General features: G+C 41.9%; 1 protein-coding gene across 1 annotated transcript; it reads left to right on the top strand.

Annotated features, from left to right (window-relative positions):
• The first annotated feature begins 2448 nt into the window (after positions 1-2448).
• On the top strand, positions 2449-7852 carry CUNH20orf85 (chromosome unknown C20orf85 homolog). The gene is made up of 4 exons (XM_039719533.1): positions 2449-2787; positions 3320-3401; positions 4141-4239; positions 6056-7852. The coding sequence occupies exons 1-4, from the start codon at positions 2750-2752 to the stop codon at positions 6185-6187; spliced, it is 351 nt and encodes a 116-aa protein (XP_039575467.1). The 5' UTR covers positions 2449-2749; the 3' UTR covers positions 6188-7852.
• The last annotated feature ends 10177 nt before the right edge of the window (positions 7853-18029 follow it).

Here is an 18029-nt window from a genome sequence, read left to right on the forward strand (position 1 = left end):
GGAGACGCTTTCTGATTTCAAACATGAGCTGTACTGAAACAAAAAAATACTTTCAAAGACCATGAAGAGTTTGATTTCAGTTTATACAATGCAACAAAATTTTAAATTGTGTCTTTCTCCTTCATCTTTAATTCATATGGTGCCTAGGTAGTTCTCATACCAGGAGAGTTTTGTTGAGTGCTGCACGTTGGCATTTACAAGAAATTCCTGCAGTGGCTACAAGTGGTGGCTGTTTTCTTTGGAACTGCACCAGGGCAGCATCCTGCAAGCTCTCTGCAGCCACAACAGGTGAGACAAGGCTGGCACTCAGGGATTTCAATGCAAACACCTTCTCCAGTCTGAAAGTGACAAAGGTCTCCGTGTCCACAGGACAAATAATTTTGTTTGGAGGACATGGATCTTCTTCCACCCAGTACCGCAGGAATGTGAGTGTATCCATCAGGTTTACTGTAAAGCAGTCTCTCATGTAAATCTTTAGTTTGAATAAAAAGAAATGAATCTGCTCAAAATCAAATAAAGTCCTGGGAATTATTGAATTTCTCAAGCACAGAAATCTGCATAAAGCTGTAGCTGTAAGTGCCATTTTATGGATAAAAAAAAGGAACATATCATTGGGAAAACAAACATGCCCTCGCTGTTTCAAAAGCCACTGGATAATTATAGCCACAATAAGATGAGAGTTCTAAATTTTGCCACAACATATAATGATTCTAACCAGGCTGTTGGATTACGTTCATAAATGGAAATTCTGGAACTCCAATTAACATGTTCTTGATGTGATAGACTTTAGCAGGGCTTTTTTAAATGAAACCAGTCTGTGTCAATGGGACTTCATTACTTAAATCACAGCAATCATAACAAGGCAGTCTCGGGCTGCCTACATCTGAAATATTATGTAAAAACTTTACAAAAAGACAATGAAATTATGCTCAAATATTCCTCTTTTAGTCTTCCACACCTGACATTGCAAACCGTGGAGCAGCAAACACAAAACTGCCAGTACTAACTAATATTTCTTGGTAAACATTTTTAATGCAAAACCATAAATGGATCTATAAATGGATCTATAAACGGATATATAAATGGATCTATAAATGGACCACTATAAGAGGTTTCATCTCTCCTTTCTTCTTGACAAACGCACTTTCAGCCCTGACACAGTAAACTACAGAGTTGATTGTTTCGTTAACAAATTATCTTTTTTCAAGGAAAGCATCAAAGCAATAAGAAAACTCCTGAGATAAATGTGACAAAGCAGCAGGAGTTAATTAAGTAGGACAATGAGTAAGCATTTATGGGTGTGATAGGAGACCCAGCTGATTTAATTGCGAGCCTAATTATCAATTAGAGAATCAAGAAATGGCGTGCAAGTGGAATATTCCATTTGTTGATACTTTAATGATTTTCAGAGACTCAGAAGAGCAGTATTAATTGCTATTTTAGAACTACAGAAGGCATTTTTATTCTCGTCTTATACAAACAGACATTCTTAGTACTTCTAAAATAACTAAGAAACGCATATAGTCTTCTTGTACTCAAATATTTAAATGCTTTAGGTGCTTCAGATTTTTTTTTAAAGAAGTCTAATAATTAAACATTCAAACACACTGCCTCTAAACCACTCAGCTGAAGTCAAAACCCTTCTGCATGTATTTTCTAATAAGGATAATAAGTGCCCAGTAGTGTGAAAGTCCCATTAACTATTTTCAGGGTGTTTACACAAGTCAATTTCCAGACAACATGAAAGAGGTTGGGGAACCATTTAAACCCACGAGGGCAAAGAGCCAGCTGGCTCCACTCATTGTTGAAATATTTTATCCAGCAAATGCAAGAAAATAAAATTACTTTAAAAATTAATATATTTGGGACACAATGAACTATTATAACTGTATATATATTCTGGGTTCTCACATAGAAGCCATAAAGTATGTGGAGATCTTTCTCAGAATTTCTGTCATAGGCGTGTAGCTCGTAAAGGACATTTATCAGAAAAAGAAACCAGACAAACACTGGATCACGGGACTGGTGTTGTTTCCCAATGAAATTATCAAAAAACAATTTTGATGTGTAGCAAGACGACCCAGAACAGGTCAGCAGGTTAAAAAGAAGCTTTCCACAACCTTAACCCAAATGTGTTTTCCTTCATTTAAAGGCACGCAACAAAAAAATTATCGCGCACTTCCCCTGGCCTCCTGAGGGGCCTCAAGAAAGCAGGGAGCGCAAATTTTTTGCTTGTTTTTCCCCTGAGAAATGGCTGTGGTGCCACCTAAGAGCTTCCAAAAGACAAGAGAAGGCAATCCTGCACTTTAAACATAATATAAACACACCCCGACATTAATTTATTACAGCGTTATGACACGCCCCCTCATTACCTTGGCCCCGCCCCTCCGCCATCTTGCACCGCCCACACGAGTTCCCGCCCTTTCCGCCCGCCCACAGGAGCTCCCCCCGCCGCCATCTTGTGCCCGCCTGAGGGGCCTCGGCAGAACACCGAGCGGGAATTATTTTGCTTTTTCCCCCTGCGGCATGGCTGTGGTGCCACCGGAGAGCTCCCAAAGGGCCGAGAGAAGGGGATCCTTTTCCCCTCGGGGGGTGTGAGGGCGCTTCCCCACATTCCACTGAACACGCTCCCGCCATCTTGTGCCCGCCCACAGGAGCTGCCGCCCCTCACGGCGCCGTTGCCCCGCAACGCCCGAGGGGCCGCGGCCGATCGTGCTCCCTCAGGCGGGGCTGAGGCGGCGCGGCCCCGATGGAGCCCACCAACTTCATAGCCAAGGACAACAACTGGTAACAGCCCGCCCGGCCCCGGCAGTACCGCTGCTCTGCTGCCGTGCCGTCCGCCTTGCCCTCCCGGCCCGCAGCTCCGCGCTGGGAGAGTCCTCATGTTTTTAAAGAGTTGGGTGAAGCGTGCCTTGGTACCAAAGTCGGGTTGAGAGCTGCTCCAGTGCCCCCCTCCTGCCCGGCTGTGGGCTCGGGGCATCTCGTCAGTCAGTGCAGTAAATGAAAGTATATTTGAAAGCATCATTGGTGCTTATTTTTCAACCTCCTCCGCTTCTTAACATAATTTAAAAGCAGCGCAGTGTTCGCATGCAGTGTTCACTTCTTCACATGCAGTGTTTCAAACCTCTAGAAAGTATTTTCCCATTAGCTCTGAGTCAGATAATCATAATTTGTATATGAACGTGCTGCTTTGAGATGGAAGTTTAGAGGTTCCAGCTAAAGTGCTGTGCTTTGTGACATCAGTAGTTGGCTTGGTGTGTTGTGGATTTTTTTAATTCAAGTTTTCAAAGTAATCTTGAATATTTTGTGTTGGTTGCAGGAAAAATCGTATTGAAAACGAAAGAGATGCTGCAAAAAGATGGGCTGAGAAATGGGGATTTTTGAAAACGCCTCTTGAAGAGGTAAAATTGAATGGCATGTAATATGGCTTATAATATAAACAACACATGAAATGTACTCGAGCACAAGTTTATCTGGACACAAAATTATGAGAGCACAGAAGACTAGAAGTGTACTGAGTATGCTTTACTACACTGGCATCCAAGGTAGCAACTGCACTACTTTTGAAATGGTTCAAATATTCAGTTTTTCTTTTGAATAAAATACATCAAGTGGTAATTTATATGCTGTGCATATTCTGATATATTTCTCTTGAGAAGCATGACTCCTAATAGTGCTAACAAGTACTAGATGCACACTGACAGGAAAATATTTCCCCTTTGTCTCTCCATATGGTATTTTAAAAATCTAGGGGAAAAGGTTCCAGCTAATTAAATTGTCAGTGGGGGAATCTACAACAAATGAAAATATTTGGAGCGATGTCTCTTCTCAGTGATGTTTAGATACTAGAATACAGTAGCACACGATGTTACAATTGGAATCACAGTATTTCATTGCTAAAGAACAGGATTGATGCAGCCCCTGCATAGTTATAAATGTAGTTTTTGTGTCTTCTGAAACAAAAAAAGTCCAGTAATTTCCAAAGTACTGAAATAAGTAATTAAAAGCACTGAAATCCTGCTTGAGGTGGAAAGAACAGGAAGTTCATAAGCAACAATGAGGGGAATGGTGTGGATTTCACATACTGTAGTATATTTCCAAAGATAAAGAGTGCAGTTTTTAAATATGTTTTGTTTTTAGTTGCTTGGAGATGAAAAGAAAGAAGCTGCAAAGCCCAAGCTGCAGCTTCCAGATCACCTGCAGGTTCGACCTGTGACACCTGTGGAAAAATACATTAAGGTTAGAAAATTAGATTTTAAAATTGCAATACAGCAACATCTGTTTTAAAAAACCACACAAGCTCTGAAAACCAGTGTTCTTATAGAGGGGGAGTCTTTAACTAAAGGTCAAAGTAAACTGCATTTGCAAGCCAAACTATGCTTTAAAAGCATTTGTTTAAGACAAGGAATTGGCCTTTGGATATGGTTGCAATTTTTCTACCTTTATTTAAGAGTCTGCTTTTTGTCAGAGACAATACCACTGTCCTCTTCAGCACCACAAATTAATGAGAAGCTGTTGGGGTGCCAGTTCTAATAAGCCAAGTCATAATTATTTTGTTTTCTATGATTTATATGTATATTCAGAGTCTCAAAGCTGTCAAACAGCTGGAGAGTAGAATGTGACCTGATGGTTTAATTTATAAATACAGCGTGTCAGGATCACCAGTGAACAGGGTGAGTCCACAGGCAGCTAAAGCAGTGACACTGGGAGAGGAACCCACAAAAGGGGAAGCAGAATATGCTAATGAAAAGGAAGGTTAGTCCACTTAGAGAAGATTAGGGAAATAAAGGAGATGGGAAGTTCTTACTTGCTGAAGTAGCTTTCTTTCAGAGGATTCCAAGGGTGGGGAGATAAGGTATGGAAGTAGTAAAAGCTTTCACTGAGATTAAATTCAAATAAAAATGAAGAGCTAGTGCTGAGGTATAGCAATGAAATGGCAGAATTTCTGCCATTACTGCTACTTGCTCTTCAGTTTTGCCCCAAACCTCCAGCCTCAGCCCAGTGTCAGTTCCAGTGGAGTCCCAGCCCTGTGAGGGTGCTGGTGCTTGAACAAATCCTGAGTTATCAGTGCCTGGTGCACGCTGGAACAGAGCTTCCATTTCACCTCAGAACTGGGAGGAAGAGAAGGGCTGGCTGTGATTTAGGTCACCCTTTACATATTCAGAGTGAAGTTTCATACATCCTTTCAGAGCTGTCTTTCTGCACATTTACCTTGTGGTAGCAGTCAAATCTGTTCTCTCTAGGTTAGACTAATAAAAGCTCCTGCACAGTCCCCTCCCCCAGACCGAAAGTGGGACATGATTTCCTTCATTATCCTGCTCAGTGGGTGGCACTTTTGGCCATAAAAATTATCTTTTCTGAGGAACTGCTCCACCTAAATATCATAAACATTTTCTAATCTTGGCCAAAGAACAAAGTGAAGCAACTCTGGCAAGAGAACTGAAACATTGTTCTCTTGCTGTGTATTTCTGTGCTGAGTCCCCAGATGCTGAAATGATAGAACGTGCCCAATTGAGATGATTCAGCCAAAGTAAGCACAGCAGTCACTGAACAGAGTCTGTTGGCTTTTGTTTTGTTTCCTTTTTAGCTAGATTAGTTGCAGATTAACTTGCTAACCCATCTTTTAAAGTAGAAGGAAGGTAGGATGAATAAGTAGTTCTTGATGTAAAAGCCATCTTGGTCAGTAACATCTTTGGCATTTGGATTTAAAATTATTATTCCATAGCTGCATTGTTTCCAAATATATTACAGCGAGGAGGAAACATTATCTCTCCTGTTTACAGAAGTTAATTGGTTTTAAAGATTATGGTGATTATCTTCTGCTTGAGCTTTTTCCATACGTAATAATAATAATAATAAAAATTCTAATAATGTTAAGCAATTAAAGCCCTTAGTATTGAACCAAACTTGGAAAAAATAATTCCAACATACACTACTAAACAATTACTTGATTGTTGGTTTTAGAACACTACAGCACAAAACCAATATTTGGGTGACAGAAACTTCAACCAAAAACCTTTTCATCATTCAGCTTTGCATGTTACTCTGATTTTAGGTGCTTCCATCTCCTCCAGTACCAAAAACGACCCAGGGATTTATTGGCTGGAGATCAGGTGTTCCAGCACTGGCACTTGAACACGATTATCAAATCCAAAGCTGCAAAGGATCTGTCTGTAGCATGAAGTGACCATGTGAGCCCTCTGGGTGACATATGAAATAAAGAGGCACAAAGATGCATCTGCATTCCTAAGGAGATATCCTGGAGTGGACTGTTGGGCATTTCTGCTATTTATGTAAAAACCCACAATCATTTTGGTGAAGTGTGAACATTTTCATTTTACTTCATTGAATCTGTGGCATCCAGGCTGCTAACTCTGCTTCAGAATTTCTGCTTGTAACTTAAAAATAACGATGAATTAACTCGGGTAAAGATCACAGACCACGTACTATTTTTATTATCACTAATAAGACTATAATATAAAAATATTCATTGGAAATTGGAGTGACAGTACATTTTTATAATTGTTTCTCCATGAGAACCTCTACTCATAAAATAAAATACTCTGGGTTTTGTGTTGGGTGTGCTTTGCAGGTATTTTGTGTAGTTACACACAAAAGTAAGTGAGTAGTTCCTAGTAAAGAAATAAAGTACACAATGGCCACAGTGAGCCAGAGTCACTTTGAAAATCAGTTTTAGTATCAAAGCAGAGCTTTTCCATTCGTTGATCAGTGTGGAGATGGGTCACAAAGGATTTCTATTGCTGCAGATTTGTGTACAGCAATATTTGCACCAAGCAGGGAAAGATGCTCAGAGCCAGCAGTGATGGCTCTGGGAGTTACTGGGGTGAACTCAGTGCCCTGAGCTCAGTCTTGCTCTTCAGGGTGCACCTGAAGGTTTGCCAGGATTTCTGCCAGGATTTCTGGAAACCCAGGAGGAGACTCACTGAGCTGCAGCAACTGCTTGCCTGATACAATTCTAAGTGGCCAAGGTGTTCAAACCAGAAGGTTGTTTAAGCAAAAAAGAGCCTCCAGGAAATGAACACAGGCAGCTCCCTCTAACTCCTTATCACTTAGAGGGGAAAGGTTTTCCTCTTGAACCCTGCTGCAAGATCTCCTTGTGTTCTGCAGCCATCAATATCTACTGCTTGAGTCAGCACTAAGTCCTTGGCTTCCACAGCAGTAAGGCAGCAGCCAGTGTTTGTTCTTCCCTTCTTCCCAAGAAATGACTCACAATGATCAACATCCCACCTTTTTTTTTTTAACATCCATTTCCAAATGCCCACAAAATAATAATATTTTACTTTTTTCCATACTCTTTACAAATAATGGAGAAGTGAGTCATATCCTTTGGAAAGATTACCCAAGAAGGAGAATGCATAGCAGAAGTAACTTCAGACACTTTACTTAAAAACCAGAATAAAGAGTAACTTGGAATCAGGCTCTGGAAATTGAATTTAAATTGTAGTTTAGCTACTAACCATAACCTGTGTACACTGTTCTTTGGACAACCAAGATAATTGTAAGAATAATATTTAAATTCAGAGTGCTTTCTTGTCATTGCCAGGTTTGTATCTCTTGCTTATTTTAGTCATGTGGTATGTGGTTCTTCAGTTTATTTTAAGGTCATAAGATCTTATTCTTGTCTGATTTATATAAACAGGTATAATAATGATTGATATGTCATTTAGTAGCAATTAAATTACATTTAGTTTAGGCCAAATAAAAGGGGAATTCCACTGGCTTTTCAAGAGTTATATTAAAGAATCAAAGCACCAAATACGCAGTGGATGTTTGTATGAAGTGAAATCCAAATCCAGATGAGCCATGGTTTGATTTTGAAAACCAAAATAAATTCTTTGTGCAGCATCTACAGTTGGACATTCCTGACTCTTATTCCAATATTAACTCTGTCCTGACATTAAGGGTTTGTATTGTACATTCTATCATTTAAGGTACCTTTACTTCAGGAGATACTTTGATAGAGACTAATTTGGGATGTGCAAAGAATATAATCTAAAATTTCAAGTAATTTCTTTATCATAAATCTGTCAGTTGTTATTTGTCCCATGTATTCAGAATTTTGGTGTTATGTGAAACTATAAATCTATTTTTTCCCAACACTTCTAACATTTACATGAAAAAATTTTTGTAGAAGTTGTGGATTTGCAGCTGACAAAGGACTACCCAGTCATCTGCCCCAGTTGTGAATCCTAAAGGTGTTATGTTGGAAACCTGGCCTTTAATTAGTGCAAATTAACCTATTTATGTGAGCCAGGTTGGGTACATAAATGCCACTGCACACTGTAAAATATCACACGTCTCTAAGGTCAGGACAGTGTCAGTAAACTCTGCATATACCAGAAAATGATTCAAAACGAAATTAAATCACTTCAAAAGTGCAACAAAAGTCTAAACAATTTCAGTTCTGTGTAAAAGTGTTAGACCTGTGTTTCTGTGCAAGTCAGAGCAGAACCAAAACATGAGAACAAGGTGTAAGTGTATTTAGATGTCTTTGGTGCTCCAACCAAAATTTCACTTGGTCCTTTGCAAACGTTCTGGTGAACCCAGGGAGCTGCAGAGAGCTCCTTGCTTGACAAAATTTTCTCAGAAAGCTGAAGCCATCTGGCCTTTAGTTTGTTTCCAGGTAAACTTGGTAACAGACTCATTTTCCAGAGCTGTGGATGGCCCTTCAGAACAGAAATGTTACTGGATCTGGTAGCCAGGCACCAGAGGCAGAGGTGGAAACAGGTCACCCCACATCTGCCACCAAGGATGTGTCCCTGCAGTGCTCTCCTGGCTGTGTGATGAAATAACAGCAAAGGCTTCAATGGTAGCTGTATTTAAGTTGAAGAACAATTAAATCAAAATTATCTTTTTCACAAGCACTCACTTGACAAACAACAAAATTGGGGGACAAAAACCTGGTGTTTTGCTTCACAATGTGTTCTTTTCTGTGCTGTCAGAACTGGCACAGAACTGGCACTTGCTATTTATAATTTCATTAATATAAGACACTTTACCAGGAGCTCAGAGTCAAAAGATTGGTATTTATTTAAAATGCATCTTACAGAGAATAAACATTTTTAAATTAGATCATAGTTGCTGGTGATTCTGAGTAAGCAGCACTGCTGAGGTTGCAATCACCATACAAGAGGTGCTGTACATTTGGAAAGAACCAAAGTGAAAAGCAGCCACGGGCTGTGCACAGACAAGTGATGCAGTGCCTGAAAGGTGCTTGGAGAACAAACTCAGTGCTCTGCAGAGACATCTCTGCAGTGACATCTGTGACATCCCAATGACACTCACTGCAGTCCTAAGCCTGAGCAACAAACTCCTGTTTCCAGCTCATCCTCTTGGCTGCTCTGTCAGCCCGAGGTAACTTCAGCTCTTAGATTGTTTCCCTACAAACCAGAGGATGTAGATTATATTATTGTAGTTTTCAGAGACATAAGGCTCCCCTTTCACACATATCATTTTCCTCCTTTAGTGAAGGATTCTTTTTGGTTCCTTCCACACTCTAGAAGGCAGCAAAGTGAAACATTGGTCTAACAGAGTCACTGACAACCAGAGCAGCAACCTCTGCTCCCCTGTGAAGCCCAGCCCAGCCCCTCCTTGCTTTAGGTTCCTCAGTGTTGTGTTTTGTTCCCCCTGAAGCAAGACAGATAAGGCCTGCTCACAGACTGTTACCTTCTTCCTGACTCCTGTGGTTTTCACATCCCATCAAATTGTCATTTAGCTGAAAGCATGTCAGGCCATTTCACAGGACCATACTGGAATAAATTTAACTGTACTGGAAATTGATGCTCTTGTGCTGTGAAACTGATTGGGTTGGAAGTGAACAAAACATCGCTCCTCAGTCATACATAGGAAAGACTAATGGTATTGAAAAATAGTTTTAAAACACAACAATTCTGTTAACCTCATATGTCCTGCTTTAGGTGAGCTGCACTCTGCAGATCTAGCTGAAATTTGGAAGTGATGGGTCAATATAATGTGCTTATATTAATGGAAATGACACCTTGTGGTCACAGGTTGTGTATGTGGCCGACATGACTCTTGAATTAAGCCCCTTTCCTCATATTTCCCCCCTCACTGCTTTATCTGCCTCACTAAAGAAGTGAAATAAACTTAAAATTCACTAAATATTGAAAAAAAAAAAAAGAAAGAAAAAGAAAAAAAAAACTGCAGACCACAAAAACAGATGAAACCATGAAGAAATAAACAGAACAAAGAATCTTCACTCCCCATAAGTCCCACACTTTCAGTTTGGTGGCTCCAGTGACAGCAGCTTCCCTGGGTACCAGATTTGCAGGTACCAGATTGGGATTAAAAGTGGACACAACTCTCGTTAATTTAATTTTTTAACAGCTCTAATAACAGCATCATTTAGAGTTCCAATACAGGGCTGTAGAAGTGGCCATTTTCTCTGCTTCCTTGACAAAGGGCTCTTTATTCAGTCCCTTTTCCTGCCTGCTTCCCCAGAAGATGATGGATGCGGAGAGCCGGGGCAGCGCTCGCCCCCAGCCCGCACGCACAGCTCCGTCCGCGGCTTTGCCAGCGCTGCCCCCGGGGCCGCTCCAGCCCCACCGAGCCCCACGCTGCCTTCTCACTCCCCGCAGCCCCTCCTGCTCCTCCCGAAGTGAGAGACGGGCCGTGCTTTTATTCCCCACCGGGGAGCAAGACGAGCGCGGCTCTGCTCGTGAATCTCCTCTGACACGCGTCAGACACAACATTCCCATCCTTAAAAGCTGCAGCAAAACAAAAACGGAGCAAGAGCCCAAAAACCCCCAGTGAGCTCCAGTCCCTGTCTGGAAAAAATAAACAGCCGTGATGCTCCTCTTGCCAGAGCCCAGCCTTGTCCTTTGTTTCACGAAAGCTGTGTGATCCCTCTGCTCCCATCACGTGCATTACAGCTCCATCTCGGCGCTGCACTGGTTAATGAACAAACCCCACACATTTACAGCCTCTGGGGAAAAGCCGAGATCCAGCTGACCAGCTTGTGAGGAAGTGTGGAGGGACAAGGTTTGTGGGTTCAGTTGGACATGGAGATCTCCCCACCTCATTCCTACCTGGCTGCAGTGGGGAGCTCTCTGGGGCAGCAAACCAGCCCTTGCTGCTTAAGGCCAAGGCTGGCTCTGCTGCTTCTGCACAGGACAGCAGAGTGTGGGGCAGTGGTGCTGCTGGGAACTCTGCCCCAGGAGATGGGCCCTGAATATTTACAGTTGGATAATTCACTTTAACCTACAATTTTTGGGAAGTCTTGAGGCAGGTGCCAGGTAAAGGGAACACACTGCAGTGCAAACTGGACAATAATCTGGTTCCCAAAGAGCACTGCTGATGCTTTTGTTCTCCCAGAAGCTGTGTCCACAATAATTCCAGCTACTTTTGTGTAAATGAGAAAAGCTCTTGCCATAGATTTGACCAAACCAGGTTTCTCACTATGTTTGTCTGCCCTTCTGCTTGTTTAAAGTAGGAGTGCTGAGCAAATCAGTATTTTACTGGGATAGCCACAAGCAATGGACAGCTTGAGCCTTGCTCCTTCCCCTTGGGCCAGAGCTGTTTAACTTGAGAGGGAACCACCTTCTTCATACTCAAAAAATCTCAATTAAAATGCCCTGCATGCATAGACACAGAATTCTACACTTAAATGACTCACAAAGGAGAAAGAATTGCCTAAATCTGCTTTCCGTTTCCCTTTAATTTGCACTGTTGGAGTCACTGCTAATCCACCCTCACCTGGCAGCAGGACCTGGCTGGCTCTGCTGGGCAGCCAGACCCTGGCACTCCCTGTGCCCCTCTCAGCTCACTGGTCCTGCTGGGGTTAACCAGCTGTTGAGGGTTTCTGGAAGACACAAGACACCAAATTACATAAATACTGCAATTATTTGGAATGTATTTTACATTCATCTCATGTGTGTGTTTGGCAGTGTTGGTGGACTTGTTTTGAAGCTGAATAAAGCACATGCAGAGTGGTCATGGATGTGTAAAAGCATCCAAGTAGGAGAATGGCTCTTCAAACCTAGTGAGCCAAACCTTTCCCTTTTGAAGAAGGGCTCTGTAATGATCATTTATACATTTTTACTGTGGAAAAGTAGATAAATACACAGCATTGTCTGGTAAGCCTCCTGAGCAGTCCCCATAAGGGCAGACTGCAGTCTATCCTGTACCTCAGGTTCCAAAATGTTGGTCTGTTCACCTGGTCTTGCCCAAACCCTGTGAGACATAAAAACACAAAGTCTTACAAAACTCTAGTCCCAGTTCAGGTCTCTCACAACACTAACAAAACAAACAAGCTTCACTTTCTTTCCTGATGACTACAGCCTTCCCTGAAAAATTCCAGCTTTATTATGCATAATTCAATTTCATCAACTGCTTTTCTTTATTGTCCCTCCTAATTATGCACACATATACTTGTTATTTATTGCAATGCATAAATTATGCCCCAAGCATAGCACAGACATACACACACACTTCTTATGCAAGAAGAATGGAAAAATCAGTTAGGCCAATCAGGGATTTATTTACTCCCGTGTCCCATTCTGGATTTGTAGGTGTTTGTACAGATTCAGAAACCACATCTGAATTCTGTCTGAATTCTCCCTTTGGTCATTACAAGGGCATTAATTACCTGCATTCCATAATGTATCACACCAACTTTAAGTGCTTTTTATTTCTGAAAAACAAGGCCAGATGCACAGAAGTTTTTATGCTTTTGACAGCCTAATGATGACAACACAGTAACTCAATTTGTTGCCTGATTTTGGTTGAGAGAGGCTCAGGTCAGTGGTGTTTGATGCCACATGCATTACTTTTAAACTCTGGTCATCATTCAGGACTTCAGTCCAAATTCAGACTTTAAATGATACAACACAGGACCCTTGTTCTCCACAAAGCTACAGAGGAAGCTTGGGCAACGAGATCTTATCTTCAGACTTCAAAGGTATTCTCTGGAATGAGTCCCTGTGGATAAACCCCTTCAGGGCAGGACTTGCTCCTCCTGAGCCCACTTTGACTGTGCTGACCACTCACCCTTCCCTGCAAGAACATCTGCATACCACAAAAGTAAGCCCAGGGATTTTTCCAGCACATATTGAACCACCTATGGAATATATGGAATATAATTAATCTCAAGGGTACGTTCCCTCTGCAAGGTGTCAGGATAGCACAGAGTCCAGAGGCATTTGTGTCTAGTGAAGAATGCAATGCCTGCAGATCTCCCTTCTCCCCCAGGGGAGAGAGATTTGAGAGCCCCCTGTAATGGATGTTTGTTTGTCTGTGGTATTGATTTATTAATTTGTTACACACTAATCATTAATCAGCATCTGGTGCTCAGACAGTGCAAGGGGTGACACAATCAGCCCTGCAGCATCACCCACTGCCCTGGCAGGCCTCTCCAGAACCCACAGATGCTAAAACAGCAAACTTTAATTTCATAAAGTAAATGCCAACACTGCTTTGCAGTCCTTGGGCGAGCCCAGCCATGGAAGCTCTCCTAACCACAGCAGGGAGCACTCCTCTCGTGTCCCTGAGGTCACAATTTGGCTAAACACATGCAGAACATGCTTGGCTCATTACACATGTGCATATCAAACCCGCATTCAGCAGCAAGGGAACAGAAGACAATATATGGTGAAATACTGGAGCTGCACTTCAAAGATCAGGATGCACTTCCACGGACTCCCAGGGTGACTTTGGCCACAACAGTCACCTCCCCTGCTTCAGCTCCCATCTGTGAAAAGCAAAATAACCATCCCTCATTTTTACTTCATCCATCTTTGCAATTTAAACTCAGAGTTCTTTGTAGTGGTGTCTCTTTCTCAAAATACATCCAGCTCCCAGTACACAATGTCCTCCTCAGAACAGCCTTATGAAAATGCATCCAAAAAATAAAATAAAAAGAACCATATAAAACATCCACTGATGAGATAAGACCACCAGCATAACAATGCAGAGAACAGCTGTAATCTGTGGGAGGATTATTTCTCTTTGCCATAAATGCCATCTATTTTTCAAGACAAGCTCTTCTTTTTCATAGATCAGGGAACTCAGGATCTGCAGACAACTTCCCTTCCCACCAGCATGGTTTTTAAAGGCTCACATTAATTTGTGACATTAATTAGAAGATGTCACATCTTAATGACAAATATTAGTACTAGTCTGCTTGATTAACATAATTTATTTCTTCATTGGACATTTTATTCCAGATGAGCTGCTTTTCATCCATCCATATTTGCTGGGGAAAAAATGTATCCTGACATGCAATGTTAATGTGCCCTCTGAGCTGACCTCTTCTCTCTTAACTTTTCATTCTCACCCCCCATTCTCTGCAGGGCCTGAAATGAGCTTTAGCAGCAGCTCTTGGTCAAGACTTCCATACATTGGACCCCTGCCAAGGCTTTTGGGGTGTTTAGCACTGACTAAAGGTCTATTCCTATGACATACACATTTAAATTTAGCACTAAACTGGTGGGGAAGAAAAGAGAAAAATATGTAAAATGCCACTTTCTGACAAGCAGAAAATTAGAATTCATTCCCCTGAGAATTAAATGGACTTTTCTGCTTCCAGTCACTAACTATGACAAGGTTAACATTTTTCAGTCTAATGACTAAGGACATTAAGTGTGCATGTGAATAAGAAATAAAATTACTGGAGGGTATTAGCTAAGTGTGTGACAACAGCCCAAGCTGACAACAGAACTCTGAGGCTGCAGATTGTAGCCAACACTGATCCTTGCTGTGGAGAGCCAAGGGAGACCACAAGGAGGGCATCCTTCTGTCCTTATTACTGCAACAACATCAAAATCACAGCAAGACCTGGGTGGGGGAGAGCTCATCTCAAAGGGGGAAGAGCTGATCTCATCCAGCATCTCATTCCCAGTATCCCAGGCAAGGGCACCAAGTCAATCAGAGGCCACAAACCCCTGAAGATACTCCAAAAAGAAAAAATCCCAAGTGCATCTCTTACTTCCCCAAGGATTCTTTCACCACTCCTGATTTAATTCTGATAGGACACGAGGATCAGGGTAGGAGATTAAGTTATTATTTGTGACTTGCCTTAGCTCCTGTCCTTCCCAGTTCAGTTTCCCCTGTAGCTCTTCACTGTCTTACTCAAACTGTGGCTTCCAGACAATAAAAGATTTCATGGGATGCAGCATGGAGAGCACAAAGGAAAAGAGAAGTCTCTGTTATTGATATGCCCTTAATGATAGGCATTAAGATATTGAAAATAATGGATTATTGGGAGTCTTTCAGTATATATGTAAAACTGGGGCATTAAAAGGTAAGACAGGAAAATTATATTTTCAAATATCTAATTTCTTCAGTGAAAAATAAGTGTAACTATGAGATTTAGAGATATAGGTAAAGTTAGAGAAAGCACTTTTAAACAGGGACAATTAATATGGATTCTATCAGAACAATAAAAGCTGCAAGGATATTGACAGAATTCAACACAGAACTCTCCTTTTATTGTTTCTGCCTTTGATTTGGTTTCAAAAGCTGCTTGGCCACAACTGAGAAAAATCCAAAGCTTACAATTTAGGGGATAAATGAAACATTTAAAAAAAATTAAAATAGACATTAGGACTAAAAAGAAGGAAAGAAAACCAGAAGAAAACAAGTACTTTCAAAACCACAGAATCCACCTCTAGATTAGCCAGCTGGAAGGAGTCACCAATTTCTCTTTGCTTTCCTGTGGCTGTCAGGGCACTCATCAGTCCAAAACAATGCATTTTTAATTTTTCTAGTCTGAAATTTTCAGACTGAGCCATTAGGCAGCTCAGTTCATGTTTGCTGGAACATCAAAAGCTGGATTCACATCTCAGCCTCTGCACGGTTTGTGCTTTGCCAGAGCAGTGTGAGAGGATTCCTGCATGTTTGACACCAATGACAAGCTCTGCACCTGCCCTCCCACAAGCCCTGATCCACATTCCACATCACTCTCACTCTGCTTTTGGTCCCTGCTCTCATTACCTCACACATCCCTACAATAAACTGCATGAGCCACTTACCTGCCTGCAATCCTGATAAATCCAAATCATTTGGAACGAGTTTGTTTTGTTCCTCTGCCCCTCCAACTTCCCCAGCCTTATTTTATGTCATCAGCACATTTCAGGCACTTTTGAAATTACATCCTGCTCGAGGTCACTGCACTCATTTTAATTCCAACCCCCCAGCACATCAGTGCTTTAACTCCCTTCTGATTTATTTATACTGTTTATTATCAGAGCCCAATTCAATCAATAAAAGCTGGAATTCAAACACATGCACACGTTTGAATTATGCATACCAACACTCATCAGGGGACAGAAGACAACTGCTATGGTCTAGATCATTCCTCTAACATATGGCAGCTCATAGGTAAGGGGGCTCAGAGCCATGAATTTTTATACCTTGACTTCTGCTTGACCCCAGTGGTTGTTTGGCTACTGTTTGGAAACCAAATGAATTGAAATAGCATCAGAAATTCCATGGAAGAGGCTTGGCCAAGGGATCTCTGCATTTCTTATCCCAAGCCACTAGAACTGTATTTATGGCTTTCTGAGCTGACAGTTCCTTTATTAGCTCCTGTACACACAGGAATTCCAGAAAAACACCAGCAACCCACACCAGACAGTCATGTCAAGCAAATGCTGCAAACAGAACAGTGTACAGAGAGCTGGAACCTAAAGGGAAACCAAAGCACAAACCTCAATTGCAGCCTGGCTTAGGCATCAAACCAACCTAAACAGGCTGCTGGAAGCAGAGTAGGAAATTAATAACTTTTGGCTCCCCTCTGCAAACCACCTCCTTCCCTAAACCTTACTGGTCAGCAGATCCTCAGGCACAGCTCATGCTGGCCTTTGAGCACAGCTGGTGGCTACAACCCAACACTGCAAACTCAGAAAATGAAGGCAGAGAATGTGTGGACAATGCTAGAGGCCCCAGTTCATCTGCAGTTCCATTTCTCTCAGCCCTTTGCCACCTCCTCCCTGCTCTTCCCTCCCCATCCTCTCCCCACCATGGATCCTAACAGCCAGCCCTCAGAAGCAATCATCCTCCCTGCTAATCACTCTTCTGAAAAAGCTGTTCCTATTTTTCCTTACTGCTCCAAGCTCTTGTGCCACAGCAGAGCAGCACATGGAGGCATGGCCTGAGTGCTGGGGACTAAATCACAGCCCCTCTGCCCCTCTGCATGAGTTTGACACTGACAAAATTTCCTCCTGAATCTTCTTTGGCCTAGAGTTATTGTGAATTCTAGGAGTCTCTTTGAAATCCTGTTTTAATATTTCACAATTTGTGCAGAGTATTTCTGCTTTTCTATCAATACATTTCTGCTTGGTAACTCCCAGTTTGAATGCTGATTGTGTTTTGCATAAATTAACTAAATTGCAGCCCTTCTGTTTCATTGGTACTTTTTGTGTGCTTCCATCAGGAACAATGTCAGGGAGATTGCAAGCTGACTACAATTCTCTTTCCTAAGCAAGAGGAAAACATGTAAGAGCCCAATCAGCACCAGTTTCCTGATGGCTGTTGGGCTTTATAAGCTGTATTGTACTCTGGCATTTAACAATTTCTGTTCATTTGGTTCCCTTTAAGAAGGGAATGTAACAATTGCTACAGTGTTCTGAGCCTCTGGTGTCTATTGATAAATATGGAACAGGTGTAACAACAGCTTCTCTTTCTTTCTCCTTAAAAATTCCCTGAGCTGAAAAGTTGTTTGTGCAATGCCAAAGCAAGAACAGGTCTCTGCTCCCAAGTTCCAACTCTCAGCTTCCACAGGGAGAGGTGCAGCAGACTGGAGTTCACAGGCAGGACAAGACCAGCCATGGTGTGAAGCTGCCAAGAACACAGAACTCTGCTCAGATGCTCCTGAAAAGAGCTTCCCTGTAAGTTCCACATCCCCACAAGCAGGGGAAGTTCCAGCAACTGATGGCACATTTTAAAGATTCTTTTACTACACAGCACAAAGAACTCCCATTCAGCCCTGGTCTGACAGCAAACAGTGCTTACCTCTGGGACAGGTTTCATTAACCAAGAAATGCACTCAC

The sequence above is a fragment of the Passer montanus genome, unplaced genomic scaffold (assembly GCF_014805655.1).
Source record: "Passer montanus isolate IOZ18808 unplaced genomic scaffold, ASM1480565v1 scaffold41, whole genome shotgun sequence".
NCBI classification, from domain to species: Eukaryota; Metazoa; Chordata; class Aves; order Passeriformes; family Passeridae; genus Passer; species Passer montanus.

Bases quoted from the DNA above. Each gene is read 5' to 3' on its own strand.
- CUNH20orf85 (XM_039719533.1), top strand. From the start codon at position 2,750: ATGGAGCCCACCAACTTCATAGCCAAGGACAACAACTG. The intron at 2,788-3,319 runs GTAACAGCCCGC...TGTTGGTTGCAG, and splicing joins ATAGCCAAGGACAACAACTG to GAAAAATCGTATTGAAAACG. The intron at 4,240-6,055 runs GTTAGAAAATTA...CTCTGATTTTAG, and splicing joins CTGTGGAAAAATACATTAAG to GTGCTTCCATCTCCTCCAGT.